Genomic DNA, 23,951 nt, shown 5'->3' with positions numbered 1-23,951 from the left:
CTTTGAAAGCTCATTGTTTGGCCAAACATCAGATCCATATGTAAATTTTTGTGATAATCAAAGCTGTGAGAATGGTGCCCTTGCCGAGAGGGAGTCATCAATCAATTTATTATGGGCTATAATGCATTTTTGATGCAGGAGCATCTTTAGTTGTTTGGTTATCTTGCTCAGTTTAGAGTGATGTGCTCGGTTACTTCCTTGAACCTACTCAGTAGCTGTTGTTGTAGTTGGCTTGGTGGATTCGTTCTATCTTCTTCTGCCGAGTTGGCTTGACTTGGCTTGATGCGCACATTCGTCGAGTTGTCCTTTTCTTCGTTCACCAAGCATGTTCAGTGGCTTGTTTGAGTCTGTTTGGTGATGCTTTGTTCTTTGTACAGTGAGTTGTCTGCATGGTTCTTCTTTGAGAGGCGACTTGTGTATTTAATTTGTGATCTGATTTTAATGTATGGGGTTGATCATTGGGAAGCATGTGGAACTATTTTGGGTCATTGCTTTATCCAATGCAGATCTAGAATCTTTTGTAAGCTGTTTTGGCAAGTAGAAATAGGGAGTCGAGTCTTAGGTTTAAAAGGGGGGCTTTTGAAGAAAAGGGTTAGCGTGTGGGATAAGAAGTAGAGTCTTGAAGGTCGCAAATGGTGCGTGATGTATGAGGGAAATGTTCTAAACTGAATCTTTGTAATTGGCCGCAACCGAGATGGCCTTACAGCTCGACATGTATGAAGTGAATTGCTGAATCAATAAAGATATGTTGTTTTCTCCTTTCTGGTGTTGTCTCTTGGTTTCGTTTTTGTTGTGTTATCTCACTGAGATTGCATGGTAACTGGGTGAGCTTTTGGCCCTAGCTATCATCCTACATTGTGACAGTTTTTCTCTAAGACGAAGAAATTTGAGGTAAAAGTCCTTATAATGCATTTTTTCTTTAAGATAGAGATATTTGAGGTGAAACCCCTTGTCATGGATTTTTCTCCGAGATGAAGAAATTTTAGGTGAAAGCTCTTGTACTGCATTCTTCTTTGAGATTAAGAATTGGAGGTGAAAGCCCTTGTTGCTCTTTCCACTCATGGGAGTAGCCATAGCGGATGTCATGTTGACAGACTCCATTACAACATTACATCGAGTGACTTTGTCCTGGGAGCTTATGTTTATTTCACACACGGGAGTAGCCATGGTGAACATCATACTGACTCCATGATGTTATCACATTGAGAGACTATGTGATGAAGTATTGATTTTTCTTCACAATGGGTATCAACCATTATGACTATCATTCTATAAGAGACTCGGTAACTTGATAATTTCAAAAAGATATCTCCTTTGCTAAGAGAGAGTGTTGAACTTTGGTAGCTACAAGAGCTATCTGCGTACTTGAGATGATTGCACCCATTTTTGATCTACTCTCTATTGATGTGAACTTCTATCCCTCCTAATAATTAGGCATCTTGAGACTGCGAAGAGTCTTTATTAAATCAGTTTGATTATTCAATGGAACTTTTGTATGAGTGGGATAGCCTCTGAATGGTTGGAGAGTCACGTTCTTGGATATCGTTGACAATCAAAGGGACATGTGTGCTTGGTTTTTGTTTATTGAATGGTCTTGATTGACTATTCCTTATGTGGCTTTCATGGGAGTTTGCTCACATTAGCATCACCATTTGTGAATCGAAAGGGCTTCCAACAAGGATTGAGACTTTGTATCATCTCATCTTTCAATCTTTGGTTATGTTTTGATGAAGAATAGTTGGCTAGCATTGAGGTCTATTTGATGAGTCATTATTGCCACTCCAACTCATGAAATGACATTTTGGTTGTAACCGCTGAGCAGATGTATGCCATGACAATCAGCTATCTAAATGACTCATTTTTTGTGTAGCATGTGGAATTCAAAGGGTCACTTCATGCATTATGGTCATTCAACATAGAGACACACAATTTTGTGGCAATTGAGTTACTCAATTAAATTGAGAAAATGTTTAAGGGTGTAGCGATTTAGTCTCTAAAGGGTGCAAAAGAAGTTTGCTAAAGACATCGACAAACACTTGGAAAATACCAAGTGCCACTACCCTAGAAGATGATTAAGTCAGTGATTGAGAAATCGTACTATTAAATATTTCTCATTTCAATGGGTATGGTTAAGAGATTAATTAACATGGGTCAAAATAAATACATAAAGGACTCATACCGAGAGACATACCCATTTGACTTTTAGATCAAGATATATATATATATATATATATATATATATATATATAATAATAATAATAGTTAAATTCAAAATTATATATTATTTATGTTATATTTTCATAAATCATTCACAATCCATTCTATGTTATTATATTTAGAGCCTATTTCTTAGTTTCTTGCTATAGCCCCTTTTAAGGGTAGATTGGTTGTAGGGAATGACTGGAGTAATTCCTCACAAGTTGGGCGAATCCCAAGAGCCACTAAGGCATATTTTTTGAAAACCTTGAAGGTATAATTCCAAGATGGGTATAAATATGTGGCCTAGAAGCTTTGAGGGAATCCACTTGTAGATTGGTTTTCGAGCACCCTATGACAAATGCTCATAATAGTCTTTTTTAGGGTTGAGTTGGAGAGAACTAAGAAATTGGGCTTGAGAATGTTAATGTTGATCTTAGTTTGGTTTTGACAATTGAGTGTCAACACACTTAAGATATTTACTAAGTTCATGCCGAGTTAGTAATACATGCTGAGTATGATATGTATAGATGCCGAGTTACAAATGAGTGCCGAGCAAATAGACCATGCCGAGTGATTCAAGTGCCGAGCATACAGTTGATGCCGAGCAAGTTCAGGTGCTGACCTAGACAGAATTACAATGAGTGCCGAGCATCAATATTATCAAGTGCCGAGTAACACAGAATGGACCTAGTTGTTTGTAACGACACAAACAACTATGTAAACTGTTTTTATGCCAACTTATGGATAGATCTTGAAGCTTTGAAAATAAGGACAAATCTATTTGGATTCCCTATACAATCAACATCCAACCAATCAGAAAATTGGAAGGGATATAGCGGCAAAATGCATGAATCTCAGCTGTAGATTCATACCTAACCCTAAGCCACCAAAGTCTTTATAAGGAAGACGAAGCCTCATAATTCAGTATGCATGTATGTATGAATGAAGGCATGCACGTGAGCGAAGAATAGAAGGAAGAGAAGGGGTGAATTGATCAAAAAGCATTCAAGATGACTCAGTAGAGTGAAAGAGTTGCAAAATCAGTTTATAGAACAGAGGATTGAAGACTCAGAATTGGCAAATCAGATTAGAAAGGATCAAGGTGGACAGAATTGAGATCTGAAATCAGCAAGACAAAGTTGTAAGTTATCAAATCAAACATTCTACTGTTACTTTCTAACAATTGTATCAACAGGGTGAAATCCTTTGGACTAAGGTTGACTTAATAGTAATTGCAAAATCCTTTAACAGGGTAGGATCTAACAATCCTTTGTAAGCCTTTAATAGGGTAGGCCCTTCACAGGGAAAATCATGAAAATGGTCAAATTATGTAACCTTAATAGGTGACACTTTATTGCTGCAGTAGTGAAGAATTGTGAGTGTCATCCCCACCCCAGTTTTACCTTCTTATTGGAGGGTTTCTGGGTAATCATATTTGGTGTCAAGTGTTTATGTGGATGCATTTACTTTACATGTTATTTCAATATGTTAATGCATGCATTGTTTTAAATTAAAAGTTTTATTGGTTAATGATTTATACTTCTGATTTACCACCCCCCCCCTCCCCCAGAAGTATCTATTTCCCATTTGTAATTCCAACAGTTAACTATTAAATGTATCATGAATCCTTAATTGACATACATAATCTAGTAGAGAACACTACAAGACTAAGTAAATTGCCATTTCCAAGTGCAATCCAAACCCTAGTTGGGAATTTTAGGGTAAAACAAGTTAAGTCCTATTTGGGGAGATTATATTTTGCTGAGCCATGAGTTTTCAAATCTTTGGGCTTACCGAGTCCAAATTCTGGGCTATTCTTTCAATGAATTGAGTACATAAATCAGACTTCACTCAACACAATGGACCGAAATAACATGGAGGATGGTTAATTGGAACATTTGATGATACATGGAATTGGTTGGTGAAAGAGAATGCCAAGGTAGTACCTTATCCATGTGGCAACAAAGTTGATGGAGACTATACACCATGTGGTTTCTTATTGCTAGATCACATGTTTGAACCATGGTAAGTCTCCTTTTCTAGCATGCATTGCGTGATGTTATCATTAGCCTATTTCTTTATGGTCCTGTTGGCTAACCAAGGCTTTAAAGGTATCTTGATGACATTTGGCCTAGGAAGTTTAGCTGCAGACCATTCTAAAGGCTTTTTGAGGCTGTTTTAGGCATACTTACTATTTATTGTAAGTCATTATGGGCATGTTGAACTTCCAATGGCAGTGGCATGTCAATGGTAAATCAGTAATATCTACGAGATCATTTATTCATCATTGATATAATTTGTTATGTGTTAATAAAGTTAGATTTAATTATTTAACATTTTTAATGCATTATAGTTTGTGTGAAAAAAATTAAATAGCTTTATTCTGTTATACATTGGAAGCATGAATAAAAGTTTTTGGGGACTTAAGTGAAGGAAAACCATCTTACATGGCACAGAAATATTAAAGAAAAAACTATCGCAATAAAATAGGGGCTGAAAAAACAGCTGCAAGAAAATAGGGGCAAAATAACAAAAAATCCCAAATTATAGGAAAGGGCAAAAAAGTAATTTTGATCAAGGTGAGTGGTTGAACTCTTCTTATAAAGTGCTATAAATGAGATGGAAGTGCCATCTTTCAACATGCATGGATAATATATGAAGTTTATGGAATTGTTTTGAGAATCCATATTTTTGTGCTTGGAGGACGAAAAACTGTTTCACTAATATTCTCTTTGCTGTTGAGAGATGCAGTTGGGAGAATTTACGGGATTGCTTTAGCACTAAGGTAAATTTCTGTTTATGTGATACAGTTAGTACTTCATTTCACGAGATTCCAGAGGTGGAAGAGTTGAAATTGGAAGATTGAAGGAAGTTTCTGAGTGTAACTTCTTGTTTATCATTGTTACTCTGTTAGCTGCACCCTTTGGATGATTTTTGGGGTTTAGTGTGAGCCATACCAATCTAAGGAGCTGCAGATTTGGATCTGTGGTTGGTCGGATTAGTGTCATACCACTTGGAATTGCATTTTGGAGTGTCTGGTTACTGATTGGGTGTCCGTAATTTTCTGGTAAAGGACTAAGACTACTGAAGCTGTACTGGTCTGAGATATTGCTGGAAAGAAGCCGCGTACATGTTGGAAAGAGGGCAATGGGTGCTGTTCAGGAACTGTAGCCACTCATGGAACACACAGTATGAAAAAGCACCATTTAGTATGAACAGATTATTAACTGCTGTAACAATTTTCTGAGTATTGCGATACCATTTTGGATTGATGCTCAAAGAGAACGATCTGTAAAATGGAGCAGATATAGTGATAGTTTGTCTGAGATCAGTTTTCTTTGAGTGCTTTTCATTTCTGCTGTTATATTAAATGCTTGCTTGCACCGGCAAATGAAGGCTTCTTTTGTAAGTTGGATCATATATTGAAGACCTATTAACTCTGCAATTAAAAGTCAGTTAAGTTGTGATTTCTTTTTTGCTGTTCTGAACTTATATGTTGATACAGACCTTCAGTTGAAGTATTTCTTGCATCTATTTATTATCCTTGTCGAAGACAAAAAAAAAAATCTCGATGTCTGAAACTAAATACTTTACAAACAAATATCCTACCTTTAACATAGTATGAAAATTGTTTGTTATAAGTGTTGTGGAAAAGAATGCAATCAGTTTGGGAGCCGACTGTTTGAGAAATACCTTATCAGCTCTAGAAACCAGAGGAGGATGCTCCAAAACATAGTCACGAGGCAAACTGTTTGACATAATGTCTTGAAGCTGAATTAGTGAAAAGGACATGAAAAAAATTGGTGGCCAAACAGGGTAAGACATTACAGACTTGGCAAGCTGATTTTGGACTTGGTCTTGTACTCATACTCAGCACTTAAGACTCAATGGACTGAAAAGATATCATGGATTGTGGAGAGTTTTGAGATTTAAAGCTTTTATTATGGACATGCACTTTAAAGACATAATAATCTAATAAAAAATAAGCTACCTCGATTGCATGTACAAGTATAATTCAGTCAAATCAGTACAATAGCGTAAGATCCCCAACCAAATCTGATCTGAATTTTTCTGATTTTGACGTTTTCTGATTGAAGATTTCTGTTTGTCGCTCTTTTCCTTTAGTGGCCAAATGAAATCAAATCCCCATCTCTCAAATAACTCTTGTGCTTGTGAGGGATTCAAAGGCATGAAGTCCCGCTTCAATGGTTTTCTTGCCTTTTGACATGTGTCACAACCCACAATTCTTTTCGTGACATCATTATATAGCGCAGGCCACCATAGACATGCAAGTTTCACCTTGTGTTGTAGTGTCATGTCCCATGTGTCCCTACCGAAGGATGTTCGAGACTTCTTCTGTGATGCACCTCCGTGATCCTTGATTCGGTTCCATCTTGTACAACAACCCATTTATCAATTGGAATGTCATGCTTTTGAGGACTATTTTCCTTTGTTTTCCAAGTGACATATCCCTTAGAAATTGGGATGTAGGCAAGTACTCCCCAATATTTGTATATCATGTGGGCAATACGACAATATGAAACATATGTGCGTCTACAAGGTTATTGTTCACCCGTTTTGGTGGTTCTCTAGACTTGATGCAAGAGAGCTGTGTGGACATGGCTTTTCCTCGATTGTATGATGATGGTAAAGGTAAACTCTCGCAACAATAGAAACCATCTTGCTTACTTTCCCATATATTGTGGGTTTGTTGACTAGATATATCAAAGCTTGATAGTCCATATAGAAGGTGAATGGTGTTGCTAATAGATAGTGTTGAAATTTTTGAATGACATATACCATTCCAAGAGCATCCCTCTATTTTGTTGTAATTCTGCTCCGCCTTAGACAATAAACTGATGGTGAAGTAGAATAGGTGGTCTAGATCATGATCTCCTTCCTACGCCAATGTGGCCTCAATTGCAAGGTTGTACACATTCACGTGCACATGAAACGCTTTGTCCTAGTTCAATACGCTACTATTGGCCCACCTACTAGTTGTGTCTTCAACTCCCTGAAATGCTTCCTTCTGTGCCATCCCCAGGTGTACGACTCTCCCTTCCATGTCAACTTGTCCAATTGGTACTATACTTGGGTGATTTTTTTGATAAATCTCTTGTTGACCCTATGTGCCCTAGGGACGACTTCACCTTTGTGATGTCTTTCGGTGCTTCCATTTCTATAATCATTCGTGCCTTGTTATTGTCTGTTTTTAGTCTTACCTTGCACACAATATGCCCTAGCAACTTTCCTTGTGACACCATGAATTTGCATTTCTTGGGGTTCAAGGCAAGTCTTGCTATTTTGCTTCTCTTCTTGCACTCCCTAAGAGCCACCAAGTGTGTCCTATGCATTTGATGGACTAGTTGTCCATAAATGCTTAGAAATTTCCAATTAACATTTTATCAAATATGTGCAGGATTTGTTTCCTGGAATGTTGTTGGTACATAAAAGAGTCCAAAGGGCATCCTACTTTATGTGTAGATAATGTCCTCCACCATAAACGTCGTCTTTAATTTATCCTCCCCAGCTATGGATATCTTATTGTATCTTGAAAATCCATCCATGAATGAATAGATTTCGCATCCTACCACCTCTTCAAGGATGTTGTTTGTGAAGGGGATTCAAAAGAGGTTTTTGATGGTGATTGCATTGAGGCATCTGAAATCTACACATGCGAACTTGGTTTGGCCCCTTCAACAATATAACTATAGGAGAAACCCATTCACTTGTTTGCACTCTAAAAACAATGTGTGTCCAACATGTGTTCTATCTGATTGAGTCGTGCGACATAGTTCTCATTCATCTAGTATAGTATCTTTCATATTGGTATGACTCTAGATACCAACGAAATGATATGCACACATAGCTTCAGATGTACTCCATTTAGATCTTTATATGTCCAAGAAAACACGTCTATACTTGAATAAAATCTTGAATATTGCAGCTTTTAGGACAAGGTTCTAGTCATCAACCACGAGGATGTTTCTTGGATTTGGCTCATCGCTGAGGTTTGAAACTTTTATTCAAGGTTCCTTCTCCAAATTGGCTCCTCCATGTAAAATTGGTGTTTGGGTGTCTCGTTCTCTTGGGCCTCCCCTTTGATATACTCTTCTTAGGCTGGGGGAAATAAGTCCGTCCCTTCATCCATTTGAAATTTTTTAGAATGGAATAGTTCATAATTTTCCATGTACCAATGAAAGGGGCCATTCATTGAATCTAGGTCATCCTTTGAGAAGCCCTCTAATTCTAGTATACCTTCCTCATGGGGATTCTTCTTCTGTTTCCCTTCATTGTTGCCATCTGTAGCTCCTCCGAACTCAAACTTCAACGAGGAAGCCATGTCCTCGCTTACCATTTGCATTTCGAGATCAATTGTAATGCCCCGCCCGGAGATCCTTGGAAACAAGGATAAACAAAGATGAACAAATATTTTTTTTTTTTAAAGATAAAGCATACATATATGTAACTACAAACATATAAGAGATTGCAACGAAAGACAACTAACCAAACCACAAAAGATACCTAAGCATTCATCACTTAATGACGCATATATTTCCATATACATGAATTAATCATACAAGGTTCATCTCAAGATATAATCTAACATTATAGTCAAGCTTTATTTTAATGCCCAAATCCAAAGTTCCGAAGTGTTTAATCCATACAAGTCAATTTACCATTAACAATGTTAAGAGTATGTCCAAAAGTGACATCCAAATCCTACGTATCCTATAGATGAATTGCCAATGCCCAGGGGTCAAGAATTCTCAAAAGGGTATCCAAATCACCTACTAGCATTCACCGAATAAGTTGGGAAGTGCCAGCTGTTTGGACTTATAGGTTTCACAAGAAATTCCAAGTGACATTTGTTAGTATTGCCAATAGACACTTCTCAACCAAGTGATACTTCATAATACTGCCAGGCAATAATGCTTAGTATTGCCAGGTGATATTTCTTAGTACTGTGGAGTGATACTCTACTAGTATCGTCCAATTTTTCTGTCCTAAGGTCTCTCGACCTAAAAACTAGAATTCAAAAGCTAACTTAGGAGATGGAAAGGGTTAGAACCTCCACACCAAGTTGTACTAGACCCACGAAAGTCAAGAAACACGCACTGGAGGGCATTAATAAGCGTACAGAGGATCAACAAACCTCACATAACATCATACTACTCTAATCCAAGATAATCCACATCCTCATAAAACCATGTAAATAAGCAACATTGAAATGTAGGGAAAGCACAGGCATACAATGCAACTGAACTAAATCAACCTTTCTCATTTCCTCCCAACCATAATGGCATCATGGGACCTCAAGGATCTTAAGCATACCCCAGAGCATGATATCTCAATTAACCAACAAGATTGTTGGTGTTACCTTATGAATTCTACCTTACCAATAACCATCATAGAAGCCATCAATGAAACATGAAACGTCCAACATGCTAATCCATCTATCGCTTCGCTATTCCATGGTAGTGATAAGAAACACCAAGCAATAAGATCTAACATCATGATAAAGGAATGCAAGAAAAAAAACATGCTAGGCATCATCTAAAACACGATAGCAAATGCATCCAAGGTAAAACATAAATCACAAGGAAACATACTCTAGATACACCGAAGCACCAAGTGAACATCCAACATTGGCCTTAGTTGGAAGAAGGTCGTCTTTGTACATTGGTTCCCAACAGTGGTATAGGTAGCTATGCCTCTCAACTACGTGGTACCCTTAGGCTCACTCCCATCATGCTAATGGAGATAATGACCCGGCCACAATTACATAAGACAATCACCCATGGCTAACACACACACACACACACTAATCAAGTATGATACCAACATCTATATACTCCACACAAACACCACATAGGTACCACACCTATGGCAATTGTACAGGCACTACACCACACCCCCGAATTGGCTCCCTTGGGATGCTTAGCAACCATACAACTGTTCTCTTATCTTAAGTTTTATTACCCATTTATTAATTTTGGTTATCACTTATTTAAACCTCTTCATGTTACTTTGTCAACCATTTTCAAGTCGGGGTATACGAGAGAAACCACTTCATACGTTTACCCTACATACCCATGCTCATCATACGTTGAGTGCTCGTAGGCAATGCAAATTCCCAATCCAACACCAAATGAACAATCCCTCAACCGCCCTATATCCGAGAGTTTAGGTCTGACAAGATCCCATCATACCACATGCACATGCTCGTATGTGGGCACAACCAACTTCACGAATATAATCAAGTAATACCAATCAAGGGTTGGATATGAGAAATGCAACAATGCTACAACTAACTCGCTCAACCGACCTATATTTGGGAGTATGGATTTGACACAAATCCCAGTGATGCAATAAATGACCAAGTATCATGAACTCACTCAACCGATCCTAAATTTGGGAGTACAAATGTAAGACGAATCCCAATGTCCATGAAGTAAAAGCATAACATGAAAGGAAATATGAAATATACTCCATTTCTACAATTCAAGAAGTCATTGCCAAAACCCCAACAAAATATGGGTGACATGCAAAACACGTCAGTAATAAAAAACCCAAAATTCAAACTTCTCATATAACAACAAAACTGAAAGTCTGAAACCACAATTTTGGAATATGGTCACAAGATTAAGGGTCCAATAAAATTCACAAAACGGACTTAGAAACCCCATGCGGAAAATCCGACAAAATTTCGAAGTCCACAAAAATCAATATGAAGACAACTTCGGATTGGGAAATACTGGTGAAATCAGATGGCACACAAAATGAGACGATGCCAAAAACACTCAAGAATCAAACAACAAATAAATCAAAGAAATTAAAACCCATTGGTCTAATTCCACTCAACATCACACTTTCAAATAAAACATTGGAACTTGACACTTCACAGAAATCTAGCAGCATAAAAGTAGGAAAACTTACAAACCCACATGCTGAAATAGTAAAAAGCTCATACCCAACCGGGTGATGGAATCACATAAAAACGGAGGGAAACACAAGTTTTCCACTCCCTCACATTTAACAATAAAAAAAAACCAATTAAAACGGGCTAAAAACAATAAATTTGGATAAAAGTGACCATAAAATAACGAGATCGCTGAATTGGGCAAAACCATTGGGGAAGTGGAGCAATCCCGACACAAATCCAACGAGTCGCTCTACGGCCGAATTTGCCAAATGAATCGATCACAACAAGCAAATGAACGAATTTCTCCAAGAGGGGTTTGGAGGAAATTCTTCATTTTTCAAAAGAACATGAAGTAATAAGTGAGAATAGAAACTCACTTTTGGCATAATATAAGCACGTTATATCAAGTGACTTATAAAATAGATTAGTAACCCACTTAATAATCTATTTGCCCCTTTTCACAAATTAAACTAGGCAATTCCAATTGCTTGGAATTCAGCTACGGAAAATTAGCCGACAATTAAAATAAATTAAATGAATGAAATAAAATCCCTCTAACCCATTAAATCGGCATTTAATTATTATCTTTCACGACAAGTGCGGATTCACTTATGCACAGACACGCTCATAATTCTAGACACATGCATAATGAATTTGGGTTTTCCAATTTTCGGAGGGTTAAAATAATCAATATAAAGATATATCACCTATACAGGGACGGTATTGGCTTAGGATGAAAGGTCGAAATCATTAACTTCAGGTGCCACTACTGGGTATATAAGTGGTGCACATTAAATGAACACAACTAAGTGTAGATGCACAATATATAATAGCCGAAGCAACAATTATGCAAAATCACGTAATAAAACATCTAATTAAAGTTATTAAACTCATTTAAAAATCATTAATTAACTCATTTGCATAAATTTATTGAAAGAGAGAAGATGATATTTGTAGCACACAAATCAATGAGCTCAATATGGATAACTCATTTCTAATTATTTTAAGCATTTAATAATGGAATAATAACACTTACTCAACAGAATAAATGGCACCATAAATATACAAGTCAACATCAAACACATGAGTAAACAGTGTTGTAGGAACCTAATCAGCTGCAACAGAGCAATAACACAATGCAATCACTGTTCACATCTTGGGGTAATCACGGAACAACACGGAACAACATATCATGATACAAGATCAATCCAGGGAACCACTGGCACAAACCTCAGTAAAACCATCTAATACATCATAATCACATGAATTAGGAATAAGCATAATCACTTAAACTGATACAATAACGTAAATCAAATCACCCCAAGGGTGTAGACTACTCATGGGTCCTAAAAAGATCACTCACAAAGCAAGAGCATCAAAGTTGCATCCACCAGGATGACTTACAAAAATCAAATGGGAGAGGCACTAAATCAGTGGTGAACTTGCTCCCGCCTTTCTCCGTGGATAGGGTGTTGCTTTTCCAATTGTGGTTTACCTTTGCTGCCACTAGCTACCCTCTCCCAAGGATTGCATCATAGTCCTTTTTTTGAGTGAGATCACTACAAAGTCCAACACAAACATCTGAGTGCCAATCATTACCTTTTGTGCTATTAACGTATCAATTGACATGATGTCATGCTGGTTTACACCCACTAAGTGAAAAGTGAGTGGCTGCAGTGTAGGTTTTTCCAACTTCTACCATGTATCCTTGGGAAGAACATTCACACTAGACCCTTCGCCCACAATCATGTCTATTAGGTTGGTGCTGAGGAAACCCCTTTGCACCATTGCAAGATGTCTACCACTATTTACTGCCAACAACATTGGGTTTGTTGAAGGGTCGACAAAATCCTTTATACGGTCTCCACGGTGTGTTGTATAGTTTGGAACTAGTACCGTGTTTAGAAGTGTTGTGTGTAATTGTGTTATAGTTTCTAGGAAATCTTCGAGTTCGATTGGAACTTTTATTTGAATCAGTTGCCTTAAAATGTTTTTCTCAGCCTCCTTCCACATTGATGTGCTTGCCATTTCATGTGTTTCTCTCCTTTTGGCCATCATTTGTTTTTCTATGTTGCCCTTGGCATCCTATTCTCTTTGCTTCTCAATACAGGGGTTAGGGTATATGGCCTTCTTTGCTTGCGCATGGGTCATTTCCTACACCTCTTCTTTTGTGCCTATCTTCTTGACATTCAACAAGCTAACACCTGACTTTGGACAACTAGCATCCTTATGGTCCCTTGGTCCGCTCCATTTGCACAAGAGTTGTGGTGTTTCTTCCTACAGACAGTAATGGGCAAAATGCCCCCATTGGTTGCATGCCCAACATTGGATTGTTGGCCATCCTTTGGCATTGTATCTGATGCAACTCCACCTATTATTGTTATTGTTATTGTTATTAGTATTATTATTATACTTTTCTCCATGCCTGTTGTTGTGGAAGCTACTGGAGGATTCTGTAGTGTTATTCGGTTGAGGGTTGGCCACTATAATGGATGTGAGTGACTCTTTAATGTAGACGAAAGGGTGATGGACTTTTTACACAAGATAGGTTATTCAAATTTGGCTTGGAAACCCACACTTTTCTAAAATACTCAAATGGCTTTAATAGGCTTAATTCATCCAAGGTTACTCAAAGTGCAAACCCATGATAGATTTGATGTATTTGGGATGTATAAAGATGGATTAGAGTGGTTTCAGGGTTTCTTGACCTATCTCTTTCTCAAAATGGCAAATAGACTCCAAACTAGCGTAATGAGGCCTAAAAATCAGCATTTTGCCCTTTTGGCCCCCTAACACAAAACTTTTCCAAAGGATGGAACAAATAAATGGTATATTTGGATACCCTTTTGGCCCTACTACAACATACTACAAATTTTTTTTGGACTCTTTTGGACCAGGTATGACTTTCCTCATTATGTGACCCCAAAATGCACCAAAATATGGTGATTTAACAAAGCAACTACCACCCAGAATTATCTCCAAGTTGTCAAACCTTGGACAGTATCAAGAAATGTTCCAAAACCTCTAAATATAAAAGGAATTAGACCCAAAACATGTAGAACACCGAAAGCCCCAATTTGGTTGCTTCAAACCCTTATTTTGAGAGTTTCTCCAATCTCACTCTTCCAAACCTTTCCAAGATCAATTGGTGATTGATTCACCATTAAATCCACCATATAAAACTATTCCAATCATAAAAAAGACCATGCCATTCAGCCCAAACTCCTGCTGCTACACTTGTACCATCATTTTCTATGGGAAAATACCCAGCTACAGCCCTGTGATCACACTCTCAATCAATTTGTTGCATGTATCAGGTTAGACTCATATGATACAAGATTAGTATACATCATTCCATGGATTCTAGGCCTTTGAGTCCATGGAATGGTTATTTGATCACCAAATAAGCTTCAAAACAAAGAAAGAAACTTAGAAAAGCCAAACTAATCTGTTGAACATGAAAGTACAGTCATGAAAAATGACTCTCAAACCCTCTAAAATGTGTAACAAAGCCTGAAAATAACCTATTGAAACCTTCCAAGACTGTTCTACATAAGATCTCCAATCAAAACAAGAAGCAACCATGCAAAACAATGGAATTGCTGATCCAAAACATGAATTTCATTAACTCTTTGGGCTGTTCGTACACTCCAGGCTTTTCTTGCCATACAATGGAGTTTCAAATACAAAAAAAAATCACTATTAACTTCCTCAACCTCTTCCAATCAGTTTTAGGGAGTAGTCAAGTGTTTAAACTATAAAAACTCCATTTCCCTCCCAAATGACTACTAACTGTTATGCATTGAGAATTTAAACATTTTAACTATGAAAATGAATTAAAACTCATTAAATCTTCTCACTAAGGTGTTTCCAACACTTAGGAGACTTATTTAAACTTATTTAGAAACAACCTACCTCCTAAAACCTCCTAGACACATTGGGACACTAATGGTCCAAATTACATTTATTTAATCCTTTCAAGGATATTAATTCATTCAAAGTCATTTCATGGTATTTAAACCATTATAGGAGCCAATACATCATAGTTGATATGATTTGCATCATTTAGGATTCCTTTGATCTCCTTGGACCTCTGATTGTCATTAAGTGTCTTCTGTTTCTTCATAGTCTTCATAGTTTGCTTGTTGTTCCCATGTGCTTGCTTGTCATTCCTAAGTGCCCCTGCACCATACTCCCACCACCAAAGAAACTCTTGTCCCAAGAGTTGTGTGGCTGAAAGGATCTCTGGAATGTAGGGATGAGGTAATCCCCCAATGTAAACTTCTTTCTCACACCATGCCAACCTGCATTCACACACAACTTGTCAAAAGAAAAACTTGAAATTGCTGATTGTCCTTGTGAAGGACAGTGAGAAGGCTGTAACTCCTTCATTTTTGATCTTTTCCTTGGATAAATAAAATCCTTGCTTCAACATCTCTGACCCCTTGCTGTTCTCTGATTGCAGCAAAGGACATTTAATGGTTCCAACTTGTACAAAGGCTAGGTCCCAAAGTTCTTCATCCTTAGGACTATCATAGTAGCTTCTTGACTGAATTTGTGCACCTTCTTCCATCCAATATCATATTGATGTCTTTGGTATCTCCTGCCCAAAACACATAAGAAGTGAATCTTCTTGGTTCCTTAATAAAGGCTGCAACTCATACTTCTTGCCTTCATGGTGAACCAAATACTTATTAGTGAAATCATCATGAATTACCTTTCTTGACCATTGCCAAGACCTGCCTAAGATCAAATGTCCACAACTCATATCCATAACATCGCATAACACTTTATCTCTGTATTTGCCAACTGAAAATTCAATCACAACTTGAGTTCTAACCAACAAATTCTGATTTTCAGTCACCCAAGTAGCATAATATTGCTTAGGATGTACAAATGTTTGCGAATTCAACTTCCTAACAACCTCATAAGACACAACATTATGACTTGCACCTGAATCTGTAATGAGTCTACATACTTTACCTTGAATCAAACAATTGGATCTGAAAATGCTTGGATTGTATGGCTGTCCTCTTTCCATTAGCAAACATTCTCCTTCTTCAGGTAATACCAAGATAGATACTTTCTTCTCTTCCTTGCTTGTCTCTTCTTCCACCAAATGCACTCTTCTTTCTTTGCCTTTGTCTGCAATCCACTTAGGACATCTGTAGGGCTGATGACCCACTTCATTACAAGTAAAGCATCTATCTATGAACACTCCATTGCCTCTTCCTCCACTTCTTCCACCTCTATACCCACCTCTTGTATCAGATGAGTAGGGCTTGTCCTTGTCTTTCTCATTGCTGTTCTGAAAATTAGCACTTCCTCTTCCTCTCATAGAAGATCCTCCTCTTGTGCTACTTTGTCTCTCTTGTCTCCTCCTAATCTTTTCTTCAGCTTTATTGGCCAGCTTATAGCATTCTTTGACTGATCTAGGGTTAGCAAGACTAAGTTCATCTTGAATGTTAAACTTAAGTCCCCCCATGTATCTAGCAATTTTCTCTTCCACATCTTCATCATGACTCACCCGTATGTCAAGTTTGTGAAACTCTTCCATATACCTTTGAACATCCATGTCTTTTTGTTTCAGACTTTGCATCTTCTTATACAGTTGAACTCTATAATCATTTGGCAAAATTTTTGCCTTCATCCTATCCATCATTGTATACCAAGAAGTAATCTTGGGTTTACAGTTCTTCCATCTTTCTGCTTGCACACAATCCCACCATAGCAATGCATGTCCTTTCAGTTTGGACTTTGCTATCTTCAACTTCTGATTCTCTTCTATATCCTCACACTCAAAAAAATTCTCTATGGCAATCATTCTGTAAAATAGACGTCATTCTGTAAAATTGATTCCCTCTCAGGAGTATTGTAGTGCCAGGAATGTATGTGCCAACAAATGTGGGTGCCTGTCAACAAATGTAGGGCTTACTCTGAGAGAATGCCACACTACACTCTTGGTAACTAGTTCTTGTGCAACCTCTCTGCACACGAGTTTCTATTAATGCTTGCAATAGTGATATGAAATCAGATGTCAATGCTCTCTCTCCCTCGAATAACTCCTAGAATGTGTTGTCTTCTTTGTGGCTACTACCATCGTTTATGGGTTGTCCCTTTATGTGTCCTTTGCCATATACCATACTGTCACTCCAAGATCCTTTAATGGCAACAATGCCAAATGATTATTGCTTCGGGTAACAATGTTAACACATAGAAAACATGTAGTAATAGAAAGTAATGTAATGCAACACAATTTTCACTTGGCATTGTTAAGCTCTGTCATCCTGATGATGGGTCATTGAGTATGATCCGAAATATTGATGTTGATAAACATGCACACAATCTTACCCAGAAGCATAAATATAATTATCAGTGAATTTACCAAGCTTCTTTATTATTATCTGAAAATGCTTACAATCATATACTTCTCAGACACACAATGCCAGCACAACTTCTTTGTCACAATCATGATGCTGATCAGATACAAGTACATAATATATCTAGTGCTGAAGGGGTGACACTGTCAACCACCGCAACCATCCAAGCTACCAACCGAACTCCCTATGCCTTCAGACTCGCTAACAAATATTAGGAACTAGTTTTACTGACAACAACACTGAAGTATTTTACAAGCACTTTTGATTAGAAGACACCTCATTTTAATCTCATATTGAAGAGTCATGGCTTTCTGAAGATGAATTACCCCAAAGGAATTATCAATATGGAACCACTAGTTCGAGTAGGGAAGAGTTTGGAAATTACCAGTTTTGTAGAGGCATGGTTTTCAAATTGCCGATTCTCTCGAGCGATGGTTTTGTAACCACTAGTTATGCAAGGTATAACTTCAAAATCTCAATGGTGGTGATGAAATTACTGGTTTGATGATAACAGTGGTTTTGCCCTGATCCAGTGTTGGAAGATGCAATTACCAATTCATCTTTTTATATTCAATTCTGGGCAATAGGGAGGAGTAATGGAGAAAAAAAAGGATCAGACAGCAGCAGTTACCCATTCCAGAACAGTCTATTACTTGAATCATTTTCACTAACATAACAGCAGGGTGGAAGCAGCATTGAGGATAACTACTATGTGTGTTTTATTATTTTCTGTTTTTTTTTTTTGAATCCAACTTTAAAGGTTAAAATATCTTATTTTCCTTTATAGCATTTTCGTTTTGAACTTGTATGTTTGATCGCTAGATAACATCAGCTTAGTACTGAAAGTGAATATGAAATAGTTGGCTTGGAACAAATAAGAGCTTCAGGCTCAGGAAAGGAAAAATTGTTGGGCAGTAGAGTTTGGTTTTGTTGTATTTGCAATACAGATTTTATAGGTAGCTACACCAGAGTCTATAGATACTTCTTGGACATTAGAGGAAAAAAGGGTTAAGGCTTGTCCAGCCACGAACACAGCTAAGAAGGCAGAGGTTAATAGATGGTTTATAGGTTGGAAATCTAAGATTACGCTTTGCTCTTATTCTCTACACAATCTGCTATGCCTTTTCATTTGTTGTGTTACGTGTATGGCAGTATGCACAATGATAATGTAAACTCAAATTGAAATGATTAAACATAAAAAACTTGTGAATTTGGATGATGATTGTCCACTGATATGAATTCTCAGTTTAGCTCTAATGTTTCATGTTGTGATTCTATATTGTACATGATGAATGCTGTAGAAGTAGAAAATTGAAATTTCCTGAAATCTTCAAATTTTCCCTAATGTTTGATTGTTACCCACTGCTGTCACCATAAAACTAAGGCCTCCTTATCCCCTACCATCCCATTAATGCATCCTGCAATTTCCTTCCATTCCCATCAAAGAAATTTAATGCAACATTACTTTTTTTGAATTTTTTTAGTTATGAATCTTATATCGCATGTGTATAATATGGTACACGTATCCATTCATGGTCTGTGTTGCTTCATATCTGACATATCATGGTTTTCGCTAACAAATTGATTATCACCTGGTTCAGGCATGCAATAAACTTGGTCGCATTGAGCTTTCAGATTGTGAAATATTTACCTCATGTGAACCTTGCCCAATGTGTTTTGGAGCTATTCACCTATCAAGAATCAAGGTATATTGTGATGCTTATTTGTTTGTTTCTTTTCATTATTGACAATAAATTGCACGAACATTGCATTGATTATATAAGCTTTTGATTCTTGCCAGTGATTTGGTTTGTTTGTTTCTTTTCATTATTGACAATAAATTGCACGAACATTGCATCGATTATATAAGCTTTTGATTCTTGTGAGTGATTTGGTGTGTCCTTGCATAATTTTGTATGGTTTCTCTCTAGCGACTGGTCTATGGAGCAAAAGCAGAAGCAGCAATTGCAATTGGATTCGATGATTTCATTGCAGATGCACTAAGGGGTACTGCCTTTTACCAAAAAGCTAATATGGAGATAAAACAAGCTGATGGGAGTGTTGCTGCAGTTGCTGAACAAGTTTTCCTAAATACTAAGGAAAAGTTCAAAATGTACTGACCTGCTGCACACTCTGATCTGCCTTGATGAAAGTCAATTAATTTTAATTATTTTGTCATGGTTTTAGAATTCTAATGAAATTCATTTGAATAAAATTTTCCAAAATTTAAATGAAAGATTCCAAATGTCATTTGAATGCGGAATAATCTTTGCTTTTGTATATCCTTAATCTATGGAATTGTATTTTTCTTTTTGCATGAGTATATCATTTCAAACATAACCCATCTTTGCTGGCATAGTCAGAAATATTTTACATTTTAAATCATATAAGCAAAGTTGCAGGCAACAGTGGCACTTATCATGTTTTACATTTATTTTACCAATTCAAATTGTTTTTTGAGCTTTCATCTTTTTCAAAGTTCTTTTTCTTTATCTTGAACTGGAAAAAATGCTTCTTGGAAATGCTTCTGTACTGATAGCAACCTCATCTAAGAAAGAATCTCTTACGTCTGTGTTAGAATTATCTCTTACTTCTGTGTTAGAATTATTTTATTATCTAAATCAAAAGCACACGTTTTTCAAAGCCAACGGCAATTCACAAGAACACTTGTACCTTAGAATAATTTCAAATATAGGAAAAACAAAAATGCTAGCAAGACTAGACTTCATTACCAACTATCCAGCTCTTTAGAAGTGTAATTTCAGAACAAATACAACCACATTGCACATCCCAAGCATGTGGCGTGTTACTTTTCAATGGTTTTTCATGACATCATAAATAATTCAACAAGCAATGGGAGTTCATCCCTTGCTTACTCTCTCATCTTTCTCACCTGAGGCCTTTAGCTTTGAATCCATACTTGAGCACTAAATATTGCTTTAAACATGATAAGCTTAACAATGTTACTTTCTTCATTACGAGGACACAAAGGCCCTCTTACAGGTTTGCTGCAAAATTAGCACTGGTTTGTTCTATAACCAGAAAAACAGTTTTTCTGAAAACTCATCTTAAGGTGTGCAAATTATATATGCAATACCATCCACTTCCCCAGAAAGTTCATTCTTGATATATACCATAATTTTCATCATTAGACTTGAAATATGGATTTATAGAAAGACTTCTTTGAACATGATGGATTTGAGGTCATGCCGTACTTGTGACATGGAGTAGATTACTGCCACTATTTTTTACGTTCACCTACTGTTTTCCACAATGCTTGTGGCTTTTAACAATGCAATTAAGAAAAATAGTGGTATTTACTAATATCCGAACATTTCCATGCCAAAACCTGGTTTTGTAAGCCATCATGGTGGGCTCCTTATATAGTTGTACTAGTTAGGTGTACATAGAGGCCATCATTTCTTGGAGAGCCAAAACTCTTTTTCCTTAGCTTAGAACCAACTCTCACCACAACTTGGATGTGAGACTGGTCAATAGAAGAGGCCAAAATAGCCTTGGGAACAAAGAGTTTGCACGATTTGCAATTTTGGGAAGGTGGAAACCAAACAACCTCTATTTTGAAATGCGATGCATACATGGACAACAGGGTCAAATTCGTAGATAGATCTTGGTACGACTTATTCAACAAGGAGAACATTGATCAATTAGGTGGGATCATCATCAACTTGCACAAAAAAAGAACCGAATTACTAAAGTTGGTTTAATGGGAAGGCTGGCTCATAGGCTATATGGCTATATTTAGTCTCGTGGACGCTAAAATCTATTTGTCTATCTCTCTATCTAGTGATATTTCTCTTCGCGATTTTGATTATAAAGATGACCCAACTCTTTCTTTGGTTCATATATGCTCATACTTGGTTCTCATATCCTCTATATGAAATGTTTGGCGTGGTATTTACTTTGGATGGTACTTTGAAGCTTCTTGATTGTGTATGGATTTTGAAAAAGATAGTCCATAGCTTTCTTAGAGGAGATAACAAATGAATGCTACTAGAGATGAGATCTATATAGCCAATTGACCAAGTGATTAGAGGCCTCTAGATGACCCAAGTTGAAGTTGCAATTGTTTCCATGTTTGCAATTCAGTAATGGGTTGTTGAAATTGGAAGTGAGGTCCCTCTCACTAATGTGAAATCAAGAATATTTTTTTGATTTTTGTTACTAGAATTTTACTCATGACTCAATTTAGGTAGTCGTGTAATGTTCTCAAATTTTAGTGAATAATTTAGTTAATTAAATAATTAATTGGTCCCATAATTTAAATAATATAATAAAAGGACCTTTAATTAATAAATATGGTGTTCAAATTAATAGAGCAATAAAATAAATAATAATGTCAACCTATAAATTTGCAGGCACTTCTTGGAGGTCTTTATAAAGAGATGGTTGGACATTGTAAATCATTATGTATTGGATTTGATTTGTCTTTGTGCTTTCGGAGGTCGAAGGTTGAGGAAATTGTGTGCAATGTCAGAGGTGGAAGACCCTCCCTACTCTGCCTATTTAAATTTTGATGGTTCAAGGCCACCCTATTCTGCCGTTAGAAATATCATATGGGTATTTCACTTGTGTTTGAGATCTATCAATTGTTTTAGATTAAGGTAAAAACAAGTTTTGAAGGGACCTACAACCCTTTACAAAAAACTAGAGATAAACATTAAGCACCCCCAGGTTTTACAAGGACTTGAAACTTGAAGAAAAGACAAAACCAACACAAAAAACTAGGTTTTACAGGGATCAGATACCACAAGTTTAAACCAAATAAAAGCGATCGGGTTTTACAAGGACTTGGAACTTGGAGTTTTAAACAAGTTGGAAAAAAAAAAACAAATCCAGTAAAACCACATGGACCATCAACTAGCGCACCAACACCCATGACTAGCATCTACAACAACTCTTTGATGATATTCGCCACCTCTTTACCTGCTTCTGCAGTACTTTGGACAAATTTAGTGGAAGCTAAAGCAGGAGCTTCAAGAGCCTCAATGACCTTTTTCTTCATGCTCTACCTAGTTCTCTTACTAGATCCTCCTAGACTCCCCATCCCAACATTACCCAGAGACATTATCTCCTCGCTACTCTTCTTACCTAGATTGACTGCTGTTGCACACAAATTGGTTGCAACTCATTCCATTCTTTGCCCACTTTCCTTTATTAAGTAACGAAAATCCCCCTCACATTCCTTGAGATTTGTCAATTGTTATCAATTGGCGACAAATATGTATATGAGCGTATGTTGTCAATGCCTATGTAACCTTGACGTAATTATTGAAGGTTAGAATATTATTTGTGTTGCCAAACTTTGGGCAACCAAGTGTTTAAGAAAATTTTAAAATTTTGATGTTCATGTGCGTGCGATTTCACTTATCTGATTGTAGCGATCACTTATTCTTGTGCCATCTTGTGATCTGAAGGACTACCAAAGATTTAAATCAATATATTGCATTTCAATCTTATGCTAGGTATTGCAAATTAATAGTTTTGTGTATCTAAGGTGGGCATCAACATTGTACGTAGGTAAGGAAATTGTCAGTACGAGAGACTTTGAACCATACACAAGGGTCAAAGCTTGATTGTACAATGCAAGGAAGCGGGAATCTTCATACAATGTTCACATAATTGTACACCACTGCATATATCAACTATATGTACATCAAAGGACACATTAATACTATATGACACTGTTCTTGCTAATACTATAGGTTATTTGGTATTATTGTGCAACAATCAAACATTATGTGGCCATTGTACGACTCACTAGGGCTCCATATGGATGTAGCAAACCTTCTCTCGCGTGGTTATTCATTGTGAGCTTCATAGAACACTCATAGCATCTCGCACTGAATTAGTCTCAGGGTTATGTGAAAAGAGGGGCATACAATGGTATTAGAGCCGGTGATCTTGCCAACTTGTCGGGTATTGAGATCAAATCATGGCACTAAGCAATGGTTTGAGTAATATGTTGAGAGAGTTAAGAAGTCAAGAGAAGCTTCATGATGGGATGGAGGAGACACTCAACCTCTTGATTGAAACAAGTACAAAGGACCTTCACAATGCTTCAATGCAAGGTTGTTGACGAGGACATTCAATCCTAGGGCCAAGCGCCATGAATCACAAACACCCACTTTGGTTGAGTTGCTAAGACAAATCAATTAGGATTGGTGTTTGGTGGATTGGGAGAGGGACGTATCTCTGAAAGATTACATAAAATCACGAATGAAGTATCAATCGTCTAATCATCATAGTCACAAGTGGAAGATTGAAAAGTGGCTATCAAATGAAGCCAAGTCCATAACTTCACTACAGTCATAGAAGGATATTGACAAGAGATTATAATAGTCCCTTCAAGTGGAGAATTGCTGATGATTCAAAAAAGAAGAAAGAAGTCAAGAAACAAGACAAAATATCATATCTAAATAAGGATG

The 23,951-nt window shown here is 37.0% G+C and overlaps 1 protein-coding gene across 1 annotated transcript in view; it reads left to right on the top strand.

Annotated features, from left to right (window-relative positions):
• The window catches only part of LOC149552451 (Cytidine/deoxycytidylate deaminase family protein), a 75,780-nt gene extending 56,039 nt beyond the window's left edge, over positions 1–19,741 (top strand). The window contains exons 5-6 of the mRNA XM_089788013.1: positions 19,107–19,211; positions 19,437–19,741. Coding sequence (XP_089644139.1) covers positions 19,107–19,211; positions 19,437–19,625 — 294 coding nt within the window. The 3' untranslated portion in view covers positions 19,626–19,741. The remainder of the gene's footprint in view (positions 1–19,106; positions 19,212–19,436) is intronic.
• Positions 19,742–23,951: the final 4,210 nt, after the last annotated feature.

The sequence above is a fragment of the Cupressus sempervirens genome, chromosome 6, assembly GCF_028749045.1.
Source record: "Cupressus sempervirens isolate cs-2001-9-10 chromosome 6, ASM2874904v1, whole genome shotgun sequence".
Taxonomy (NCBI): domain Eukaryota; kingdom Viridiplantae; phylum Streptophyta; class Pinopsida; order Cupressales; family Cupressaceae; genus Cupressus; species Cupressus sempervirens.
Note: the sequence above shows the minus strand (reverse complement) of the source record. Positions and strands in the feature narration are given on the sequence as shown.